This window comes from Octodon degus, unplaced genomic scaffold (genome assembly GCF_000260255.1).
Source record: "Octodon degus isolate 3935 unplaced genomic scaffold, OctDeg1.0 scaffold00216, whole genome shotgun sequence".
In the NCBI taxonomy this organism is placed as follows: domain Eukaryota; kingdom Metazoa; phylum Chordata; class Mammalia; order Rodentia; family Octodontidae; genus Octodon; species Octodon degus.
In genome coordinates, this window is record NW_004524792.1 from 3,517,319 (window position 1) to 3,538,772 (window position 21,454).

General features: G+C 37.9%; 1 protein-coding gene across 3 annotated transcripts in view; it reads right to left on the reverse strand.

Annotated features, from left to right (window-relative positions):
* Nucleotides 1-15,886, reverse strand: part of LOC111813719 (phosphatidylinositol 3,4,5-trisphosphate 3-phosphatase TPTE2-like) — a 75,114-nt gene extending 59,228 nt beyond the window's left edge. For 2 of the 3 annotated variants that reach the window (XM_023705284.1, XM_023705282.1), the window contains exons 1-8: nucleotides 15,840-15,886; nucleotides 14,410-14,529; nucleotides 12,568-12,667; nucleotides 12,380-12,443; nucleotides 10,940-11,004; nucleotides 5,403-5,463; nucleotides 4,528-4,609; nucleotides 4,335-4,423 (exon numbers count right to left, since the gene is read on the reverse strand). In XM_023705284.1, the coding sequence (XP_023561052.1) occupies nucleotides 4,335-4,423; nucleotides 4,528-4,609; nucleotides 5,403-5,463; nucleotides 10,940-11,004; nucleotides 12,380-12,443; nucleotides 12,568-12,667; nucleotides 14,410-14,529; nucleotides 15,840-15,871 (613 nt within the window). In that variant the 5' untranslated portion in view covers nucleotides 15,872-15,886. The remainder of the gene's footprint in view (nucleotides 1-4,334; nucleotides 4,424-4,527; nucleotides 4,610-5,402; nucleotides 5,464-10,939; nucleotides 11,005-12,379; nucleotides 12,444-12,567; nucleotides 12,668-14,409; nucleotides 14,530-15,839) is intronic. The other variant, XM_023705285.1, reaches the window with a different exon arrangement.
* Between the last annotated feature and the right edge of the window lie 5,568 nt (nucleotides 15,887-21,454).

Sequence of the window (21,454 nt, forward strand, 5' to 3'; positions counted from 1 at the left end):
TTTTTTTTCTTTAAAATAAAAATAACTGATGTCAAAATAAAAAATTAAATTAAATTTTAAAAAACTCAACAGATCAATTACAAACAGTAAGGATGAAGCATTAATTTAAAAAGGACTACTGGGCTGGCCTGATAGCTCAGTGGATTAAAGCATCTGCTCAGGCAGCGCACAGTGGCTGGGGATAGATTCCTAACCTGCCATGCTGGCCCTGTCCCTGGGGCATGCTGAGTCATTGATTGAGATTGGGCATGGTGGTGTGCGCCTGTAATCCCAGTGCTTGGGAGGCTGAAAACAAGAGAATCACTATGAGTCCACTCTATGTAGTGAGACCCTGTAGACCCTGTCCCAAATATATTTTTAAAAAGAAAAAAAGACTACCAACAATGAAAACCTAGGACCAGCTAAATTCACAGCTGAAATTTACCAACCTTTCAATCTAGATTTACTAAATTTACCAAAGAACTAACACCAATGTTCCACAAAATACTGAGATACAGAGGGAAGGAGCACTTTCAAACCAATTCTATAAAACCAACATCACCCTGATAGCAAAACCAGAAAAGGACACAACACCAAAAGAAAACTATAAACCTATATGTTTAAATCATAAATACAAAAATCCTAAGTTAAACACAAACCAAACTCAACAACACATTAAAAACATCATACACCATGATCAAGGTAGTTTCACTCCAGGGATGCAAGGATGGTTCAAGGTACACATGCTAGGCAGAGGCAACCTATGTCATACACATTCAGAAGAATAACTAGTCAGTCTCCACAAATCAATAAATGTAATACATCAACTAAATCTTCTTGGTTGACTCAGAAAAAGTTTTTGGAAAAAATTGGATATCCTTTTATGGTAAAAGCCCTAAAAATATTAGATATTTAAGGATCATTCTTCAATATAGTAAAGACCATATATGACAAACCCACAGCCAACATCATTCTGAGTGTGGAAAAACAAAGCATATCTTCTCAAATCAGGAATGAAGCAATGAAGTACACTGGCATCACTCTTATTCAACATGGTTCTTCAAATTTTAACTAAAACAACTAGGCAAGAGTAACAATTAAAAAATGTATGGGAAAGAAAAGTCAAAATCTCTGTTTACAGATAGTATTTATCTTTAGGAAATCTAAAAACTCTATCAAAAGACTTTTACCTAATAAACTTAGGAATGTAGCAGGATATATAATCAACACTAAAAAATTAATAGCTTTACTATATACCTAAAATAGACTAGCTGAGAAGATATAAAGAAAACAATATACTCAATAGCTTCAAATAAAATACCTAGGCATCTATCTAATCTAGAAAGTAAAGGACTTCTGCAATGAAAACTACAGAACACTGAAGAAAGAAATTGAAGAACATTTAAAAGATGGAAAGATGTCTGATGTTCATGGACTGGTAGAGTCAATATTGTCAAAATGGCCATGTTACCAAAAGTAACCTACGGATTTAATGAGATTATCATCAAAATACTAATGACATTATTCACTGAACTAGAAGTACAATTCTAAAATTCATAATGGAAACACAAAACACTCAGAATAACAAAGTGAATTCTAAGCAAAAAAGCAATGCTGGAGGTATCAAAATACCTAGCTTCACTTTGTACTATAAAACCAGTCACCAAGATAGCTCAGTACTGGCTCAAAACATGTAGGCAATTGTATCAAAATGAAGGATAGAAACAAACTCACCCAACTATATCATCTGATACTGGACAAGGATTCACAAACATATGTTGGTGAAAGATGCTCTTTTTAACAAATGGGCTGAGAAAATGAGTTCTCCTAGAAAACTGAAACTAGATCCAATCTCTCACCCTGTACAAAATTCAATTAAAATGGATCAGAGATCCCAGTATAAGAACTAAAACCTTCCCGTATAGGACTCTGTAGGCTGGGAAATATAGTTCAGTGGCACAGAATCTGCCTGGGACTCTAAAAGATAGAAAATATTAGGAGGAATCAACAAATGAGATTATGTGAAATTAAAATTTATGCACAGCAAGGAGACAGCTAAGAAAGAAGGTGAGGAGACAGCCTGTAGAACGGGAGAAAAATCCTTACTAGCTTCTCTTCTGACAGAGGATTAATATCTAGAATATATAAAGAACTCAAAAACTTTAACACAAAAAACCTAATAGCCTAATCAATAAATGAGCAAATGAACTGCTTTTCTCAAAAGAAGAAGTACAAATGACCCAACAAGTATATTTAAAAATATTCAACAACGTTTGCCATTAAGGAAATGCGAGCAAAGCATTTAAGATTCCATCATATCTCAGTCAGAATAGCTATCATCAAGAATACAAAAAATTGGGCTGGGGAGATAGCTGGGCAGTCTAAGCACCTGCCTGGTAAGCATAAGGGCCTGGGTCTGATCCCCAGAACCCTAGGTGTGCTGTATTGGACACCACCTCAGGCATGGTGAGACCAGGTGAGATAGGTTGCCTGAGCACTTCTTTAGGCAAGCACAGGGGCCAGGGTTCGATCCCTGGCACTGCATGCCACACCAGTCCCACCACCAGGGCGCACTGAGTGGATGTAGTCCAGGCATGGTGGTGCATGCCTCTAATCCCAGTGCTTGGGAGGCTGAAAAACAGGAGGATCACTACAAATCCGATCTGTGTCATGAGACCCTGTAGACCCTGTACTAAACAATTATTTATTTTTTGTTCAGAACCACGGATTGAACTCAGGCCCTTGTGCTTGCCAGGCAAGCACTTATTCTACTGAGCTATCTCCCCAGGCTCCTTCTTTCAATCTTGAAGCCAATATTTAAAAATGTTAACAATTATTAATACTGATTAACAGACTATGTATCTTGTTCTTGTGCTTCAATATGTCGTGTCAATTTCTTTCTTTCTTTTTCCCTTGCAGTACTGGGGATTGAATCCAGGGATTCACATCTATGGGGCATGTGCTCTACCACTGAGCTACCTCCTCAGACAGCTATATATATATTTTTAAATTTCTTTTAAAAAGTAAAAATGAAGCAAAAGAGAGGAAAAGGAATATTATGGGACTGTCCTGCTTCAAGGTTATATATGGTGAGATTTTTGGACTTGTGTGCAAACATAAGAAGTATATAATTCTTTATGCCTATTTTTAAAAATATTCTAATTTTTAAATGTTTTTTATTATATTCTGTAGGGACTTAAAGTTCAATATATCAATACTTGATGAAAAATACCTGTTCAATATTATGCCTAAGATGTTTGATATGCAGTCAGATAGTGAGGTTAAGCTTAACAGCCTAAGTTGTATGGTAATAACAATAAGCTTGTCTTCTGGATGGTTAACAACCTAAGTTTGCAGACCAAAATTAGAGAAAAAGGAGGGCTACAAGGAAAGCCAACATTTTGGCCCTAGCCTTCTAAGGTCAATTAAGACTTAGGACATATGAGAACTTGTACTGTAACGTCATGTAACTTGGTAGTGTCCCAAATTTTCTGATCAAGGAGATTATGGGGCCAAAGAGGAAAGTGATCGATGATGTAGAGTGTGCCTAAGGAGAGTCACATGGAGAGAAAACATTCTCTCAAGCTTTCACAGAGAGCACATTGGCCAAACAATGGCCGTGACTCATCTACATGGCTGACACTGACAAAAGTTCTACAATCTGAGGTACAGGATCTCAGGATAAATCCTGAGGGGATTTCACTGACCTTATCAGACCCAAAAGCTACAACTCTTGTTGCATAGGTCCTGCTTTACCTTGGTCTTAACCATCCAGCAGAAAAGTATAAAAATGAAATATAGGAAGTAAAGCCATGGTGTTATGTTGAGCTGTAGGGGACTCAGGTCAACAATTTCTGACATTGCCAGTGAAGCAGAAGACCCAATACTATTATGGGCTACTGGACTCTTTTAGAATATTTTGCTGAGTTTTCACACCTATAATATTCAAATAATGGAACTTAACCAAAAAAGGGCATACAGATGAATGTCCATTTTGTATCTGTGTATTCAAAGTGGTTAGGATAGATATATAGTTACATTCTCTTAATGAATAGAATGATTTGTTCTAATGGTGTTAGGATATCATGTCCTCATCTTGTACAGCAATTAACCAGTAGGAAGAATGTATGCAATGTGTTAATTATTGAAACTGTCCTACCAATTTGATTTGAAACTGTCTCATTGCTATTTGTTTATCAATAAAATTATGGGAAAAAAACCCAAAACAATATGCCAGTGATAAAATTTAAATAGGTCTCTTTCCTGCAGGATGTCTCAGAACTTTTCATATGTTATGCTCCAATAAAACTTTATTTGTAGACATGAAAAAAAAGTAAAAATGAGAACATTCTTACCTTTGCCTCCCTTACAGTGAATCGCAACCACATTCTCCTTATCCTGAGCCAGCCATTCCTCTACTTCCTTGGAGAACAACAACATCTCCCTGATTTCAAACACAAGAGTTTTTAGTTGAATGTAAATATTTCCCAAAAATCAAGCCCCAAGTACTTAGCCCTTTTCTGATAATAAAGGTAGTGTGACACTTACTTCAGAGTGGGGACGTTGTGATCATCGATTTTGATTCGACGGACCCTATAATGAAAGTACTTAGGATCGTAAGCTCTTTCACCTTAAAGAAATAATACGTATGTTACAGCTCTGTGCCTAAAAACACAGCAAGTGATGAAGTTATAAATGAGTTAAAATTCCTATTATGAATACATTCCTTAACCATCATCAAAAGGAGCTTTCTGAGTCAAAATCTGCTCTAAAACAATCATAAGAGTGTCAGAAGCACGAGGCTAGCAGTGGTTTGTCTCCATCAGGTCACCTGAACTCCACGCTGACCAACAGGCATCACTTCGCCTTTCAAGCAGGTCACTCATTGCGTCAATATAGGACAGTTAGAAACCAAGGAGCAGAGGCAAATGCAGCCGGCCCAAATGCTTGTCCACTGAAAACATCTATTTCATATGCGGGCAGAAGGTAAAATATTGAGAGACAAGTGTGATAAAATGGGGTAAAATCTTTTCAACAGGGCTTGTTGTTGCCCTTGGGGCTTTTTGCAACAAGTGCTCACTCTTATCCCAACCCACTCCTGTCAGGCTGGAGGCCGCTTCAGGGAGTTGTCTGTGACGACACAGTCTTGCGTGGAAACCAGAAATATTTCCCTACCATTAGAGCAGGTCTTATCAAGTGGCTCACTTCCACTCCCTCCCGCCATTCCTGTCCCTCTCACAGGCAGCTTTGTGGAAGTGAGGTAACTTTCTTCCAAACAGAGCCAGCAGAAGACGTGGGGTTTTTGATCTAACTCCTTACTTCTAAATACTTATGATTAAATAAAATATAGAAACAGAACCATCATGTTACTGTAAGAATCTGTTTTCTACCTATTGTAGGAAAACACTGAGCTAGGTACATACTGCACAGATTATAGACTTGATAATGGTCCGGATGCTTGGTATCCAGGAGCCGCGCGACTTCCTAGGAAAGACAGACGTGTGTTACGAACCCAGTGGAGCTCAGGGGTGATGTCAGACTTACTAAGAGTAACCTAAAATAAAGCTTTTTTTACTCGTCTTTCACTGCCACCTTCTCGGAGGGATTGAGGCAATATGAATGAGGTTACGTGCATTCCAAACGACATGTAATTAACTGATAGTTTTCAAATAGCCCACAAAGTGAGTTTTGCTACACAGACTAGCTAAACTATAAATACGCATTTTTTAAAGCTACCAAAGAAGATAATTAGTTGGTTAATTAATTAAATTGCTTCCAGATCATTAATTCACAGGTGTAATGCATAGTTGATATTTGAATATAGTTCTGAATAAATGACTTACACAATTATGAATATTATAGTCTACCTAAGTATTATACAAATAAATAAATGTATAAAATAATTATGCATAATATGTATGATATAAAAAGATAAATTATATCAGATTTTAGATGTGATTTCAATATGAAACTTTTGACACATCTGTATTTTTATGCTTATAAATGAATATATACATATATATGAAAAAATTCAAAATCAAAAACATTATTTTGTTTTGTTTTGAGACAGGATCTCACATTGTAGCCCAGGCTGGCCTTGAGCTCATGGAGGTCCTCCTGCCTCAGCCTTCTGAGTGCTGGGATTATAGGCATGTGCCACCATGCCCCCTGTAACATGTTATTATTTAAACAGTTAATGCAGTTAAATAGTTAATACAGTTAGTACTGCCACATAAATCCAGCAATGTTTCTAGCAAAGTTATCCACCTGAAACACACACATGTATCTGCGCAGTAAGAAGAATGACTACCATAATATTTAAGATCTGATTGGTGTATTACCATCAGAACGTGTTTATTGGCTAGCTATTCAGAAGAAAAGGTAGCTAAGTGGTCAGTACATACACTGGTTATCCTTATAACTGAGGAAATAAGAAGTTAGGAAAGATCAACACTCTGAATCTGGCCGGATGGGAGGGAAGTGGGATGGTCTACACAGTCTGCAAACACCCATGGGAAGTCGTGCACTAAATCCAGATGGATTGGGAAGTCGAATATAAAAACCCGCAAATACAGCCAAGAAATGTAAAATATTAATTTGTTGGGTAAGGAATAATTAGGTGATGAGTCCATAGAAGAGTGATAGGTTTAGGTCTGACATACAGATTTGAAATTTTTCTTTTAAAAATGCCACAGGGCCAGGGCGATAGCTCAGTGGCATAAGCACCTGCCTGGCAAGTACCAGGTCCTGAGAAAACATTTTTCAGTAAAATTGACTGAATGGAGATGACCAATTTCAATAAATTAATAACTCATTAGATTAAGTTGTTACTTAACTAATACTCTTTCAGCCTACAGATAAATGGGCCAAGGACATAAATAACCCACAGAAGAAAATCCAACTGAGTATCCATCTATGTAGATAAATATTCAGCTTTGCCAGCAAAGAAATCAAAACAACAACAAAATGCCATTTACAGTCATGAGATTGGCCGTTTCATCTTACTTGAGAAAATTCTGTCAAATACAGCATGAAATAAAAGCTTTCATTTATTGCTGACACAGTCGTCAGGGTTTAGCAATATGTATTAAGGACACTTACATAGTTATACTTTTTAGCTAGGTAATTTCACACCCAGGATTCTATCCAAAAAATGCCTGATGCTCAAAGATGTTTGTCATTGGCTTGGTTGACAATACTGACACCTAAATGTTGCACGCCAGAGGCGAATTATAACACAAATGACGCAGGCAACCTTAGAATGCTGCCCTGACCTTTGTTCTCTCAACAAGTGAATGTTTTGCACGGGTAAATTCACATGCAGCTTTTTTGGCATCCCTTTACATGAGCTCAGTCAATACATCTTCTTCATAGAAAAATTAATATACCAGGTTGGTTAAGTTTGAGGGATTTTTTGGAATCTTTATATTTATCTTAATGTTTGAAAATGAAGTTAAAGTTTTGATTTTTCTGCATGAATCCATCCTGTGTTTTCTAATCTAAGTACTTTACCTGAAATCTCCAAAACATCTTCTAACCAAATTAACTGAAAAGGGACAAAAAGCATCTAGAGAAAAATTCAACTCTTATCAAGAAACTACAATGATCAGTCTGTCACCAGATGGAAAATTTCTGTCCTCAGTCAAAAGGAAGAGTGTCAATTGGTCTAAGGTCAAAAATTGGAAGATGACTGGAATATGTTAGGACTGTGTAAAGAGTATGTGCTTTCTCTCCACAGCTCAGCTTCCTGCACTTCCAATCCCTGAAAATCTTCCTTGGGATGTAACAGTGGGAAACACTCTCTACTCTTTGAAAGATCTCTTGTAATGATCCCCTACCTTTCACTTTTCTTAAGTCTGCCAAACACTTCTCTCTGTGTACAGTTGCACATTTCTGGATTTAGAGGTAAAGGTGCTTTATTTGTATGGGATGGCAGTAGTGGCCAAATGATGCCTCCACCATTCTACTTCTTTCAGGACTAACTCTGTTGACTCCATATCTGTACAAGGTTTGCCAGGCACTTAAAAGGTTTTTTTGCTAGTAAATTTCCTGCCTATGAAATTTTATCCTCTGTTTTGCATATTCAATGTTGTTCAGAATATTACCCTGAGGTTGCATTGTGGCATATACCTACTATCCCAGCTAGTTAGGAGGTTGAGGCAGGAGGATCCTAAATTTGAGCCAGGCTAGGAAACTTAGCAAGACACTGTCTCAAAACTAAGCTAAACTAAACTAAGCTAAGCTGGACTGAACTAAATTGAATTGAATTAAGCTAAACTAAACTGAATTAAACACACAATTATCAGTTTAACTTACTGAAAAATAATATTACACTGCAAGCAAGGGGTGCTTTACCCATGAAGATATATTTTGGCAATTTTGTGATGTGAATTAAATATCATTGCACAAATATGTGGATCAATGCAAAAGACAACAATTGCTCTAAACTGGACTGTTTCTAAGTTCATGTAAGCTGCCACTCCCCTGTGAAAACTAACAGTTTCCAAATTGTACCTGTTCAGCTGTTACTATTTGATACCTACAATTTTTAAATTTCTAGAAAGTGGGTTTTATAGAACATAATGAGTTCACTGACTTTGTGAAATGATGTATAATTGAACAGCTTGTGTAAATACTTGGGTTTTTTCTATGGAGTTCTATAAAGCAATAAACATTTACGGTCTTTTTCAAAAGCAGAATTATCAGTGCATAAAATATTGGATGAATCTGACAGTTTATTGTGCAAATAAAAAGCTAGGCCCAAAAGATGCCCTGTATGATTCCTCTTATATGAAGCTCAACAGAAAGAAAAAACTAGGGCCAGGGAGATGGCTCAGTAGGATAAGCGTTTGCCTGGCAAGTGCAAGGGTCTGAGTTCAATCCCCGGTTCCACCAAAAAAAAAAAAAAAAAAAAAAATCCTCAAAGGTATGGGGGCCTGGCCCTAGCTCAGTCCTTTAAGTAGCTGCTTCCACAAAGCTGTCAGCCTCAGGTTGCTGGAGTTCGAACCTCACAACTCTCCCGCTGGCCAAAAGTGCCCTGAAGGCATTTGAGGAACCAAAAAAAAAAAAAAAAAAAAAAAAACTAACCTATGGTGCCAAAAGTTAATATAGCTATTACTTCCTATATGTCAGGATACTGACTGGAAATGGGCAGGAAGTCCTTGGTACCTGGAGAGGAAGGTTTGTTTCTTGCATACATACCTCTACACAATTTCATCAAGATATGCATTTAAGATTAGTGCATTTATAGTATTCCTCAATAAAAATGTGATTACATATGCATTTGCATATGTGTATATATGTGTATACTCATGGCCCACATGATGACATTTTGATTAATGATAGACAGTTTATTCAATAAAGATCCCATAAGATTATGTTGCTTTGTGACCCTGTAACTGTCTTAGTTTGTATAAGCACACTCTCCGATGTTTACACAAAGACAAAACCACTCAATAGAAAGTTTCCCACCATTAAGTGACACATGATTGCTCTTACATATAAGTATGAATACCAGCAGTTAAATAATTACATTTTGTTTGTGTAGGGGGGGTGGTACTGGGGATTGAACCTGGGGCCTTCACACTGAGCTGTATTCACAGCCCCTCCCTTTCACCCTTCCTTTCCCTTCCCTTCCTTTCCCTTCCCTTCCCTTCCCTTCCCTTCCCTTCCCTTCCCTTCCCTTCCCTTCCCTTCCCTTCCCTTCCCTTCCCTTCTTCCTTTCTTCCTTTTTTTTTTTTAATTGACAGGCGCTTTCTAGATGGCCCAGGCAAAAGTTAATCTCGCAATCCTCCTATTTCAATCTCTTAAACTGCTAGCATTATAGTAGGCATGAGCCACCATGGCTGGCTACATAATTATGTTTTTATTGAGGCATAACAACTACTGCAAATTGCACTAATTTACACATGCACCTAGATAATAACAAAGATGACTGAATTGGAATTTCATAGTAAACAGCACTGTATATTTAAAATTGGTTATCCACACAGCTTAAAGCAGTGTCACTCCACTATAGTTTAAATCTCAATTTAAGAACATACACTTTAGTTATAACACTTCCTTCTCTCTGGTAGGCCATAAAATATGACCACAATGCTTTATATTTCCTCCCATCGAGAAATGGATTTTATTTTCTTCTCCTTGAATCCAGTCCAGCTTTGTAATCTATTTTGTCTAACAGAATAAGCTATAGCTCAATGGCATTCAAAGTCTTGAGTTTGATTCCCAGCACCAAAACTAAACAAACAAGAAAAGAATGAGCTAGATACCATGTTATACTAGTTTTGAGCCTGGATCTTAAGGGGCCTTGCATTCCTAGAACCCTTGCCACTGTCACTATGAGAACAAGGCCGAACAGCCTGCACTACAGGAGAGATGCTGTACAGAGCCATCTAGATTGCCCAGACTTCAGATGGCCCTGTAACTACCCATAGATGCCTTGGTGAGACGTGAAAGCCAGTCTCATTCTTGATCATCAGAAACAGCCAATTAAGGTCAATCTAAATTCAAACACTATAGTATCATGAGCTAAATAAATAGTTGTTGTTTAAAAGCCAGTAAGTTTTGGGATGGTTTATAAATAACAAAAGCAAACTGATAACAATCCATTATGATTTTCTACTTTGAAGAATAAGCTTATAGAAAAATATTGCTATAGAAAAAATAATTGGCCATCTCAGGGTCAATTTAAAGCTTATGATTCTAAGTTTATATTCACTGAAAAATAAATATTTGTTACATGAATATTCTTACCTTTGTTGTTGTTCTTTGAGACAAGGTCTCACTGTGTAGTTCAGGCTTAGCTTGGACTTACTATGTGAAGGTTTTTTCAGGCGCAGGCCAGAGTCTATCACTATGTGGTCCAGGCTGGACTCAAACTCACAGAGATCCCCATGCTTCAGGCTCCTGAGTACGGGGCTGACAGGTGTGTTGCATCCCTCAACTTTAATATCCTTACCTTAATTGGATTCCTATACAGAGACCACCTCCCAGAAGATGGAAATGACATGGCAATAATATGATCTAGAAGTCAAAGTTATTATTTTTACAAAGTTATCATTTTTATAAATATCATTATAGATGAGAAACAATATACAATAATTTGATCTATATATAATCAGACTCCTTTTTCATAGAAAAAAAATGCTTCAGAATAGAAAACACCTAGTTCTCAAGATAATACATTAGCTGTTCTCCCAGTTCCAGGTACTTGGTAGCTGCAGTTTACAATGCAGTTATGGCTAAGTCCAAGAACCACACCATGCACAACCAGTCCTGAAAATGACACTGAAATGGCATCAAGAAACCTCGGTTACAAAGATATGAATCTCTGAAGGGGGTAGATCCCAAGTTTCTTAGGAACATGCCTTTTGCCAAGAAGCACAACAAGAAGGGCTTCAAGAAGATGCAAGCAAACAACGCCAAGGCCATGAGTGCACGTGCAGAGATGATCAAAGCCCTCATCAAGTCCAAGAGCATCCCTAAGGGAGTAAACCACAGGCTCACTTGACTTGCTTTGCCCACCCCAAGCTTGGAAAGCATATTCATGCCGGCATTGCCAAGGGTCTCAGGCCTTGCTGGCCAAAGGTCAGGCTCCAGCTTCTGCTCCAACCAAGACCCAGGCTCCAGCTTCTGCTCCAGTCCAGGCTCCCAAAGGTTCCCAGGGCCCTATGAAGGCTCCAGAGTTAAAGCCTCTTATCTGCTGATGTAAAAACAGAAGGACTGGTGTGACCCCTGGGGTGCCATCTGTTGGGGACTGGTGTCCTCCTGTGCTCTTTGTACAAATAAACCTAAGGCAGGATAAGTTAAAAAAAAAAGATAATGCATTAAATTATCCAAGGTTGTGACCATTAAACTAGTGTACTTCAAAGATTCTATTGGTTCTAGCCATACACTACAGATTGATGTGGGCCTCTGTCTAGAGCTCCCCCTGTAGTTGAAATGCTTTTTAATACCTTAAACAGCAAATAAAAAACAAGAAGTCAGCACCAGTGGTGGGTGGGAGCTCTCAAAGTATTTTCTAGCTCTTTTGACTCCAAAATCTCTAGGCCTTCAGAGCAGTGACCTCATTGTGGCTTTTGGAAAAGAAGCCCTTCTTGGATATTTAGGATCCAGAATAATGACCAGAATTCAATAAATTCTAAATTGAACCATAATGGGTTCCCCTGAAAATCCAGTCCACTTTTTTAGTGGAACCAAATAACTTTGATTTGAAATGATAGGAGATTTTTCCATTTCCAGACTTACACTACAAGGATGTCACAGCACCACAGCAGCGTATGTCTTTACAGATACTTTGAAATAAGATGGCTTAGACAAGGCAAAACCAAAAGAAAATATAATCTACAAGTGAAATGCGAAACGAAAATAAGTAAATCAACAATTATGTTTCACACACCAGTAACATAAGTGAGGTCCAGGTCAAATCCATCCTTCTGGTATCTTCTTTTGTTTTCTGAGACCTAGGAATTTAAAACAATCATAGATTTGTAAAACATGCATCAACGTGTGAATAAAGAGCTCTATATTATGGAATACCTTTGAAGTAGTTCCCGAAACAAAAAGCAAACGTGTTTTTCCACTCACCAGCCTTCTAGTCAGCTTTTCAAGATGTCTTTTTTGATAAGGCAGATGAAAAAGTCTCATCACAATGACAAGGCGCAGAAATCGAAAAAAAACTGGCAATCTAAATAAATTCAAGAGTCCCATTTGCTTTAGAAACATAAGATTATGTCAATATGGGTTAAGTTTAACACTTTCCTCCTCCCTCCCTCTCCCTCCTTCTCCCTCCTTTCCAGTGCTGGAGCCCAACTCCAGGGTGTCTCTCTCTCTCTCTTTCTCTCTCTCTCTGTGTGTGTGTGTGTGTGTGTGTGTCTCCCCCCTCCCTTGCTGAGTGGTACCAGGGATGTGGGATCATACTTGGGACCTTGTGCTTGCCAGGCAGGTGCTTAAGCCACTGAGCTATCTCCCTGGTCCCCTAAACTGAGGGTCTCTTGAATGCTAAACACAGAACTCCTGAGTTGTACCTCCAGCCCTGGATTAAGTTTAGAACAGGGGTTCTTAGTCAGAGGCAATTTTGTATCACCTCCATCCTGCCACCTACCTAAGGGATATCTGGCAATGTTTTAAGACAATTTTGGCTGTCCCAACCATTGAGCACATGTGGGTGTAACTCATATGCAGTTGGTGGAGGCCAGGAATGTTGCTAGGGTTCCTACAATGACTAATACCCTGCCCTCTCCCATGGCAAACTACCTGGCCTGGCTATGGTTGAGAAATTTCTGGTATAAAGAAATAGCAAATAGCCTCTTAGAACTTGTACGTTTACCTTTTGTGGTTTAAAACCAGCATTTTCACATCCTCACTGCCAATCAAAACCAACTAAGAGTTCCTGTTCACTGTATTACTCCTATCAGAAGCAGTGACTCACTGCTAAATGTATATCAGGCAGGAAGTGGACAACTTCCAGGTTATGCTGATTAGTGTGTTCCCACTACCAGAAGCATTCTAACGTGTGAACTAGTGTGTCTCTAATTTGACCTGGCAGAAGCAAATGCCATTCTGGAAGTGTTTATTAAACTACAGGTTTGCTGGACCAGAGATACAAATTCAGCAGGGCTTGAGGGGTGTGTGTGTGTGTGTTTCCAGCAATCTCTCAAAGGATGGTGAAGTTGCCTTAGAGGATCAAGTTGACTGAGGGTAGTTTTAAACTCCAAATCCTATATTATTCACCACATTTAGTGGTGTCCTAAGTTGAAGGCTTAGGTAATTACATAAAGAACCTAGTTATTGGACTAATGAATAAGTCTAGCAAGCCCCCATCTAAATACACATGTGCATGAATTGTTCTTTTCCTTGTTTTCACAGGAGAGAGAGAGAGAGAGAGAGAGAGAGAGAGAGAGAGAGAGAGAGAGAGAGAGATCGCACCACATGAATTTTCCTTTTCTAATCCCTAAATATTAACTTTCCCTTCATTTTCATCACAAGTATACTGCAAAACTAACTCTTCCTCTGTGTTACCATCCATGTCATCTCTCAGCTTCCTGTTCCATTTGCTACTTTTTAGAGAATCATGATTGTGGAGTCAGTCACTGAAATTTAGGAGGAATTTCAGAATGCAATGAAGTTGAAATTAATGCAAGATTTCTACTTTGGGTGCTCCATGTTCTTCATTCAACTAAAGACATTTAGAGTCTCCAATCATCCCCTAACTGCCGCTATCTTTTGATTTCAAAGTAAATGGAAATTTACTTAAACATTGTGTTTTGAAACACCTTATGTATTTTTGTTTTTATTTTTTTGAAATACCTTATTTATCACAAAATGAAAACACTTATAGTTTAAAAGATTATACAAAATTAAAGTCATCTGGAAGTTGCAAAACATGAATGAAAGAAAAGAGAAATTTTGTGAAATCATGTTTCATACCTGGGGATACCACTAATAAACATCAAGCCATGAAAAAAGTAAATGATGTCCACGAGCAGAATCACCCCGGTAATGATGGCATTTAAGTTGTTAAGTAAGTCAGAAAAATAGCGCTGTTTCCTAGAATATAAATGTGAAATATGTTTATTCTCACAAAAAGGAAAGAGGACTATATTAAGAGTACAACTTAAGTCATATTCATTAAGAATTCTATTTTAATAGATAATTTTAATTGCTAGACTGGAACAAGGGAAAATACATTAGTGGAACATTTCCAAGCAATAAATTTCCATTATATGTATATGTGTGAAGAACATCATTATGACAATGAGAGCTTAGTAAGGAATATAATCAACTGTTGAACAAGAGGCAAGTATTACCTTCTCTTGTGGGAAAAGGAAAGTGAGACACTGGACAGGACCACTGGACAATGAACTGGGAATGTGTCACAGCCCAGAGCCCAGGGCTAGGAGGCACGTCCAGGAGCTTGCCTGGAGAAAAGCGGCCGACTGCTCTGAGCTCACAGTCTGACACTGTGCACATTGGCTCCCAGGGTGCTGACACTGTGCACGTTGGCTCCCAGGATGCTGCGGTGCCCTCCCGGGTGAGGGCAGACTTCCACTCAGCACTGCTTTCTTCCTGACACTGACTCTTTCAGGCCCAAGTATGGGAGCTCCAGAGAAAGCTTCTGATTTGGAGGGAGGCTCTTACAAGCTCTTAGTAACCTCATAGGGCACAATTATCCTTAGTCAAAGTCAGGACGATAAAAAGCCATGAGAAAAGGGGATAAATGGCTTCTGAAAAGTTCTGGAGCAAAGAGGCTGGGCAGCTTAGTCCTTGACTTCCACAGCAACCCAGTGTCAAGATTTGGCTCACCCACCCACCTCCTCAGAAAACCAGGAAGCAGAGAAAACTAATGCTGTTGCTCTACCAAGCCTCACTGGTGGGCTGGCATGCAGCAGACCTCATCCCCATCATCACAGAAGTTTTTAATATAGGGCTTATTCATGATATATTTATTCATGATATATGATATAGGGCTTATTTATGATATATTTAACAAATGCTTGGGATTTAGCTTTCTTGGGGAATTCAATTCAATGAAAGGATTAATTTTTATAACTCTCACACACACTTACTTACTAATGTACCTGTAGACAACATCAATTGCCTGATTAAAAATCCCTGCAAAGTTTACTGAAAGCACCATCTAAAATATATTTTTGAACAACGAAGTACTAGTTGAAACAGTAACACTATTAAAACCCAATTATGAAAAACTGGGTTTGGATTGCTGTTTCTCAGTAATGCCTTCAAAGAGTATTATTTTGATAAAAGGGGAACACTTCATTGAAATGATCTGCTAATTATTTGGGGATGTTTCTTATGACAACACAAAATGGCTTTATGTTAAAAAAAATCAAGCTTACCCTTCTACATATATTCGAAGAAGAATATCCATGAGAAAAAATAAAGCAATTACTAAAGAAATCACACAATATTCCAAAGGAATATAATCGTCGATTTCATTGACAAATAGTTCTGTAATGACGAGAGACAAGTCCAGAAAGATCAGCAAAATTCCAAATGTGCTAAAATAAATAAAGATAATAAAGACAATGGGCGTTTGCCCCCGTAGTTAAATAATGTTAAGGAAAATAATCATATAGCAAAATTATTTGGCATGAAACTGTCCAGTGATGGAAAGAATTGCATTGCCTTAAAAATCTCAAAAAATTACTTAGTTTTCCCCTGATAAAAGCAGTTAGTTACTAGTGAGTAAAATTCCCCGTAAAGTATGTTGTCATGCACTCCTATAGAAGGTACATCAGATTAACTCCAAGATAGAAGTGTAAGTTAAAATAACTAGCCTCTATGTGTGAACTCTAAATTTTGAGAATTTTATAAGGAGTTTCTACCATTTTCTCATAATACATCTTCATAAATAATATGAATAATTTTTGAGAATTTAGTGACAAAAGCCAAGTGAAGGCATAAGTGACATAAGCTCTCGTAAGGTCATTTTGACCAAGGAGACTTTTTTTTTCAGTGAGTTTTTCAACAAGAACATTCGTAGGCACGTCTGGTATCATGATGGGAAGAACAGAAAGAATTCAATTCTGTAAATATTTGTACGGTTGACATGGTAGGGGCCACCTAAGACTTTCTCTATGATATTCTCAGGACATTCCCCATAAACTGACTACATTGTTTGCATAATCTATAAAGATAAGCTCAGTAGATATCAAAGTATTTTTTTTACAATTGCAACTCAAAATACAATATCATAATTTAAAAGGAAGAAATTTCATTGTGTAAATCTGAGTCATAATATAAAAATCTTGCTTAAGGTAGAGCAGAAGACTAAGTAAAAAGCTTCCAAATTAAGGAATAACTAGATATGTAAGCCATTTAATAAAATATTTTACCTATAATTATAGAATCTTAAAATGTATGCTTCATTATTTTTACTTTTACAGATAGAAAAATTATACTAACACGCTACTACTTAGGCAAATAACATTCCTTTGCAAATCTTAATGTTCATCTTAAACTAAAATTTAAAGACAAATTGACTATTTTTAATATAAGTACAAAGATTATTTAGCACAATGTTTATATGGAAGGCTTTTTCATTTTTCTGGTTTGCTTTGTAATAATTCCTTTAAAAAATTATAAAATATTATTTATTTATTTACTTGATACAGGGTCTCACTACACAGCTCAGATTCATAGTGATCCTCCTGTCTCAGTCTCCTCAGTGCTGGGATTACAGGTGCGTGCCACCACACCTGGTTTCAGGGTCAGCACGGCATGCAGTTCTGGGACTTGAACCCGGCCCCTTGTGCTTGCCAGGCAGGAACTTAGACTGCTGAGCTATCTCTCCACCCATGCCTTGTAATAATTCCTTTACATTAAAAACCGATATTAAATGTCACAGATATTTAATTGCTTCCTTTCCTAGGCCCTCACATACCTGAATACAACTGATGATACAATTACATGCACAATTTTCTTAATCTTGCTGCTGCAAAAGTTAATGAAGGTGAAATTAATCACATATTTCCTTTAACATATTTTTTCATGTAACAAAAGCAAAGATTTTTCTAAATATGAACTAAAGGGAAAAATTTCAGAAGCTTTATAACAAATTGCCTTTTACTAATAACTCAAATTTTTATGTTTCTGCTTCATGAGCTTTATTTTTTAACTTTCCTATCTACAATACATGAATAAAACACAAAATTGAGTAAGTCTCTAATATTACTTAAAGTAATATTAAACCTGGACTCATCAAATAAAGCAACGCGGCATGGAGATAAAGAGTGACAAAAGAGAACTGTACTGTGTTCTAGCTCCAGTTCTTCCTTGAAGAAGCTGTGGAATCCTGAAACAAATCATCACTCCTCGGCTAGAACTCTTTCCACACTAATGAGATAAGGGACTATAGGATGAGATCAGGGAAGAAACTATTTTCTCACCCTCAAATATTTATCTCTTGAAATTAGATAGCCAAGGGAAGACAAACAGTAATGAGAGTTTCATTTGGGAATGTAAATGCACTTTGGGGATTCGTAATTTTAGTAAGATATTGTTATGGTTTGTGCTTAGATGTCTCCCTAAGCTTCATGAGATCACACGTGGGCTCTTCCCTACGTGGTTGGATCTAGCGTTTGTGACTGATTCATGGTGCGATGTTAGAATTACGGGCGCTAGGATGAAGGATGGATGATTACTTAATCAGCCCACTGATTGGTTAGGCACAAACCCTAATCCCAGCACCCTAGAGAGACTATAAAAGGGGCAGAAAAACACAGCTAAGCTCTTTTGCTTGCTTTGCTTCTTTCTGTGCACCATGCATTGTACCTCTTCTGCCATGCCTATCTGCCATGCCACCCTGCCTCAGAGCCAGCCAATTACAGACTGAAACCGCTACAAATTGTGAGCTAATTAAACTTTTCCTCCTCTAACTTTGAGTATCAGGTATTTTGTCTCAGCTGTAAGAAAAATAACTAAGACAGAACTGAAAGTAAAAATACCCTTTTAAAAATGGATTATTTCTATCAAGCAAAGGAAGGAGAGCTTGTTTGATAGAGTTTACTGTAATGCCTCTTTTTACACCATAACTGGAAAGGAGAGAGTCACTGTGCAGTAACTTCTTACTGTGGCACTTCCAATATAGAACCAAAGCTCTACCCTTAGTGAATAGATCCAAAGACAGTGCTCATAGCCCACACCCGGAACTGGAGAAATGGAAGGATAGACACTCAACAAGACCAGGACACTGCCAAAATTTGCTAAGGAGAAGTGCTGCTAGTGCAACCTGAGCTACAGGGACTCTCCAGTTCCTCTACACTCTGCCCTTCTTCACTCACACCGACCCGTACCTGCCCAGGCTTGGAGAGCTAAGGGTGACATCTGGGGACAGGGGGCACTGGCAAATGAAGTGAATTATCCCAACGGGTGGCCACGCTCTTCATAAAAGGCCCCTTAATCCCACATAATCTATTGGATCTTGGGTAGTAAGAGTATGTTAGAACCAATCTGAATTTGCCTGATAAAGTGACACATGAAGCACTATAAAAGTTCCTGGAAGAGACAGCTTCCTTGGGACAACCCGCCTGGGGCCTCCTTCTGTCCCCCTCTTGGACAGAAGAATTCTTTCCCCAATAAATATTGTGCTCTTAAGAAAGAAAAATTAAACACTTAGCAATTGATTTAACCAAGGAAGTGAAACACCTCTATAATGAACACAAGAGTTCCCTGAAAAAGGAGATTGAAGAGAATATCAATAAATGGAGACATTCTCTGATCCTGGATAGGCAGAAGCAATATTGTTAAAACAGCCATACTTTCAAAAATTATATATGGATTTAATTTAATGCCAATCCACATAACAAAAGTATGCCTCATAGATCTAGAAACAATAATCCTAAAATTCACCAAACAAAAGAGGCCCAGAATAGCGAAAGCAATACTGGATCACAAGTGCAAAGCAGGGTATCACAATCCCATATTGAAAGCTACAGTGATAAAAACAGTACAGCTCTGGCACAGAACCAAACATGTGGATCAGTGAAACAGACAGAGGAGGCAGAAACAACCCCAGGTATATTGAGTCACCTGGTTTTTGATAAAAGAGATGAAAACACACACTGGAGGAAAGATAGTCTCTTTAGCAAATGGTGCTGGGAAAACTTTCTATCTACATACAGAAGATTGAATCTAAACAAAAATCTCTCACCGAATACTAATTAAAATAAAAATGGATCAAAGAGCTAACTATTCAAACAAATATTTGGCCTGCTGCAATATAAAATGACTAGTTCTATCTAAAGAAAAGAAAAGAATATACTGAAAAAAAACTTCTCAATCCAATGTCAAACATAAATACCCTAATCTTAAGTGAGCAAATGTTTTGAAAATGACAAATTTCTATTTTCCTATAATGAACTTCTGCTATTTTTGACTTTTAATAGAAAACCTATATACATAGGACATCAAAGTTTCCAAAACACTTTCACAGAGATATTTTACTTTTATTTTTAATTTTTATGTTTGAATAATCTAAAGTATAAAGAAGTTGAAAGACTTGCTAGATGTCAAGTAAGTGCAACTGAAGTGCAAGAATTAAGTTTGTCTCTCTCTTTCTCTCTAAATCTGATACTAAATCCAATGTTTTTCCCAGAGGTACTGCAGATGTCTCCTATAGCTATGCAAATAGCTTTTGTACTTTCAAAAATACTTTATTGTCTTTGAAGTAGGGTAAAAAGAAGGAAATGCTTGTAATTTCTCAATCTATCCAAATGTTGTTATAGTCCTAGACAACTCCATTACAGAAAATGAACAGCTAATAGGCATACATAATTTAATAACATGATAGCATGAAGTTTTCATTACTACTACATCCAAGGTAACTGGCAGAATATTTTTATTTATTAGTTGCCTCTTTGTTTTCCATGCAACATCTATTAAACACCAGTAGATGTCAGTTGTAACTAGTCAATCTCTTTTTTGGTAGTAGGTAATTTTTCTCCAACACTGATAAAAAAAAAAAAAAAAAAAAAACTGTGGAAGAGTTGGGTTGGGAAGATGGCTCAGCAGTCTACATGCCTGCCTGGCAAGCTCAAGGACCCAGGTTCGATCCCCAGTACCACATGCTGTGCCAGCCCCAAGAACCCTGGGTGCACTGTGCTAACCACTGAAATGAGGTGTGGTGGCACACACTTGTAATCCCAGCACTGGGGAAGCAGAGACAGGAGGAGCCCTGAGTCTGATCTACACAGCTAGCTACTATTAGAGTACTGCAAACTACCACCACCACAGTTCATCTAACTCATTCACACAGCAATGCAGCCTTTATCTCAGTCACTTGTCTCACCTGCCACCTATTCCTTTAAAGAATAAATGAGCAGCAAATGACCTAGCTTAGATTTCACTTTCTCTTGTTTCTTTATCAAACATCTATTAAATTAAAGACTGCTGATCCCATTTTACTCATAAAGGTGTTAAATATCTACCAAAGAGCCAAATAATTTCAGAGTTATTTTTCTGGTAGAGATAACTGTTCAACAATTTATAAACTGGTAAACCTCTAAAAACTGATATATCAGTTAGTTAGGTGGAAACTGATTGTGGTAGTTGATACATTGTTTCAACTTGGCTGAATTGGCTGGGGCAGTTCCAGGCCTGGAGGCCCACCCTGCAGGCGGACCGGGCCCAATCTGGGGTGCTATTGGGCTGGCACTGGGGTGCAATTGGTTCAACCCTAGGGCCATGGCTGTCCCAAAGTGACCCTGCACAAAAAGTGTATATAAAGGAATTGAGGAAGGCTTCTTGCCCCACTTCCGTGGAGAAGTCCCAGTCTTTGGAGGAGCTTGACCTTCACAGCTCGCCACTTCGGAGGAGCTCCGATCTTCACTGTGGAGCACCAGTCTTTGCAGTCAGTGAAAGAAGGAAGAGAGAGGCTTGAAGGATGCCACAGCTGCTGCTCCTCCTCTGCTCTTCATTGTTTTCTGCCGCTATGGACTGAAGTTTTCCCTGG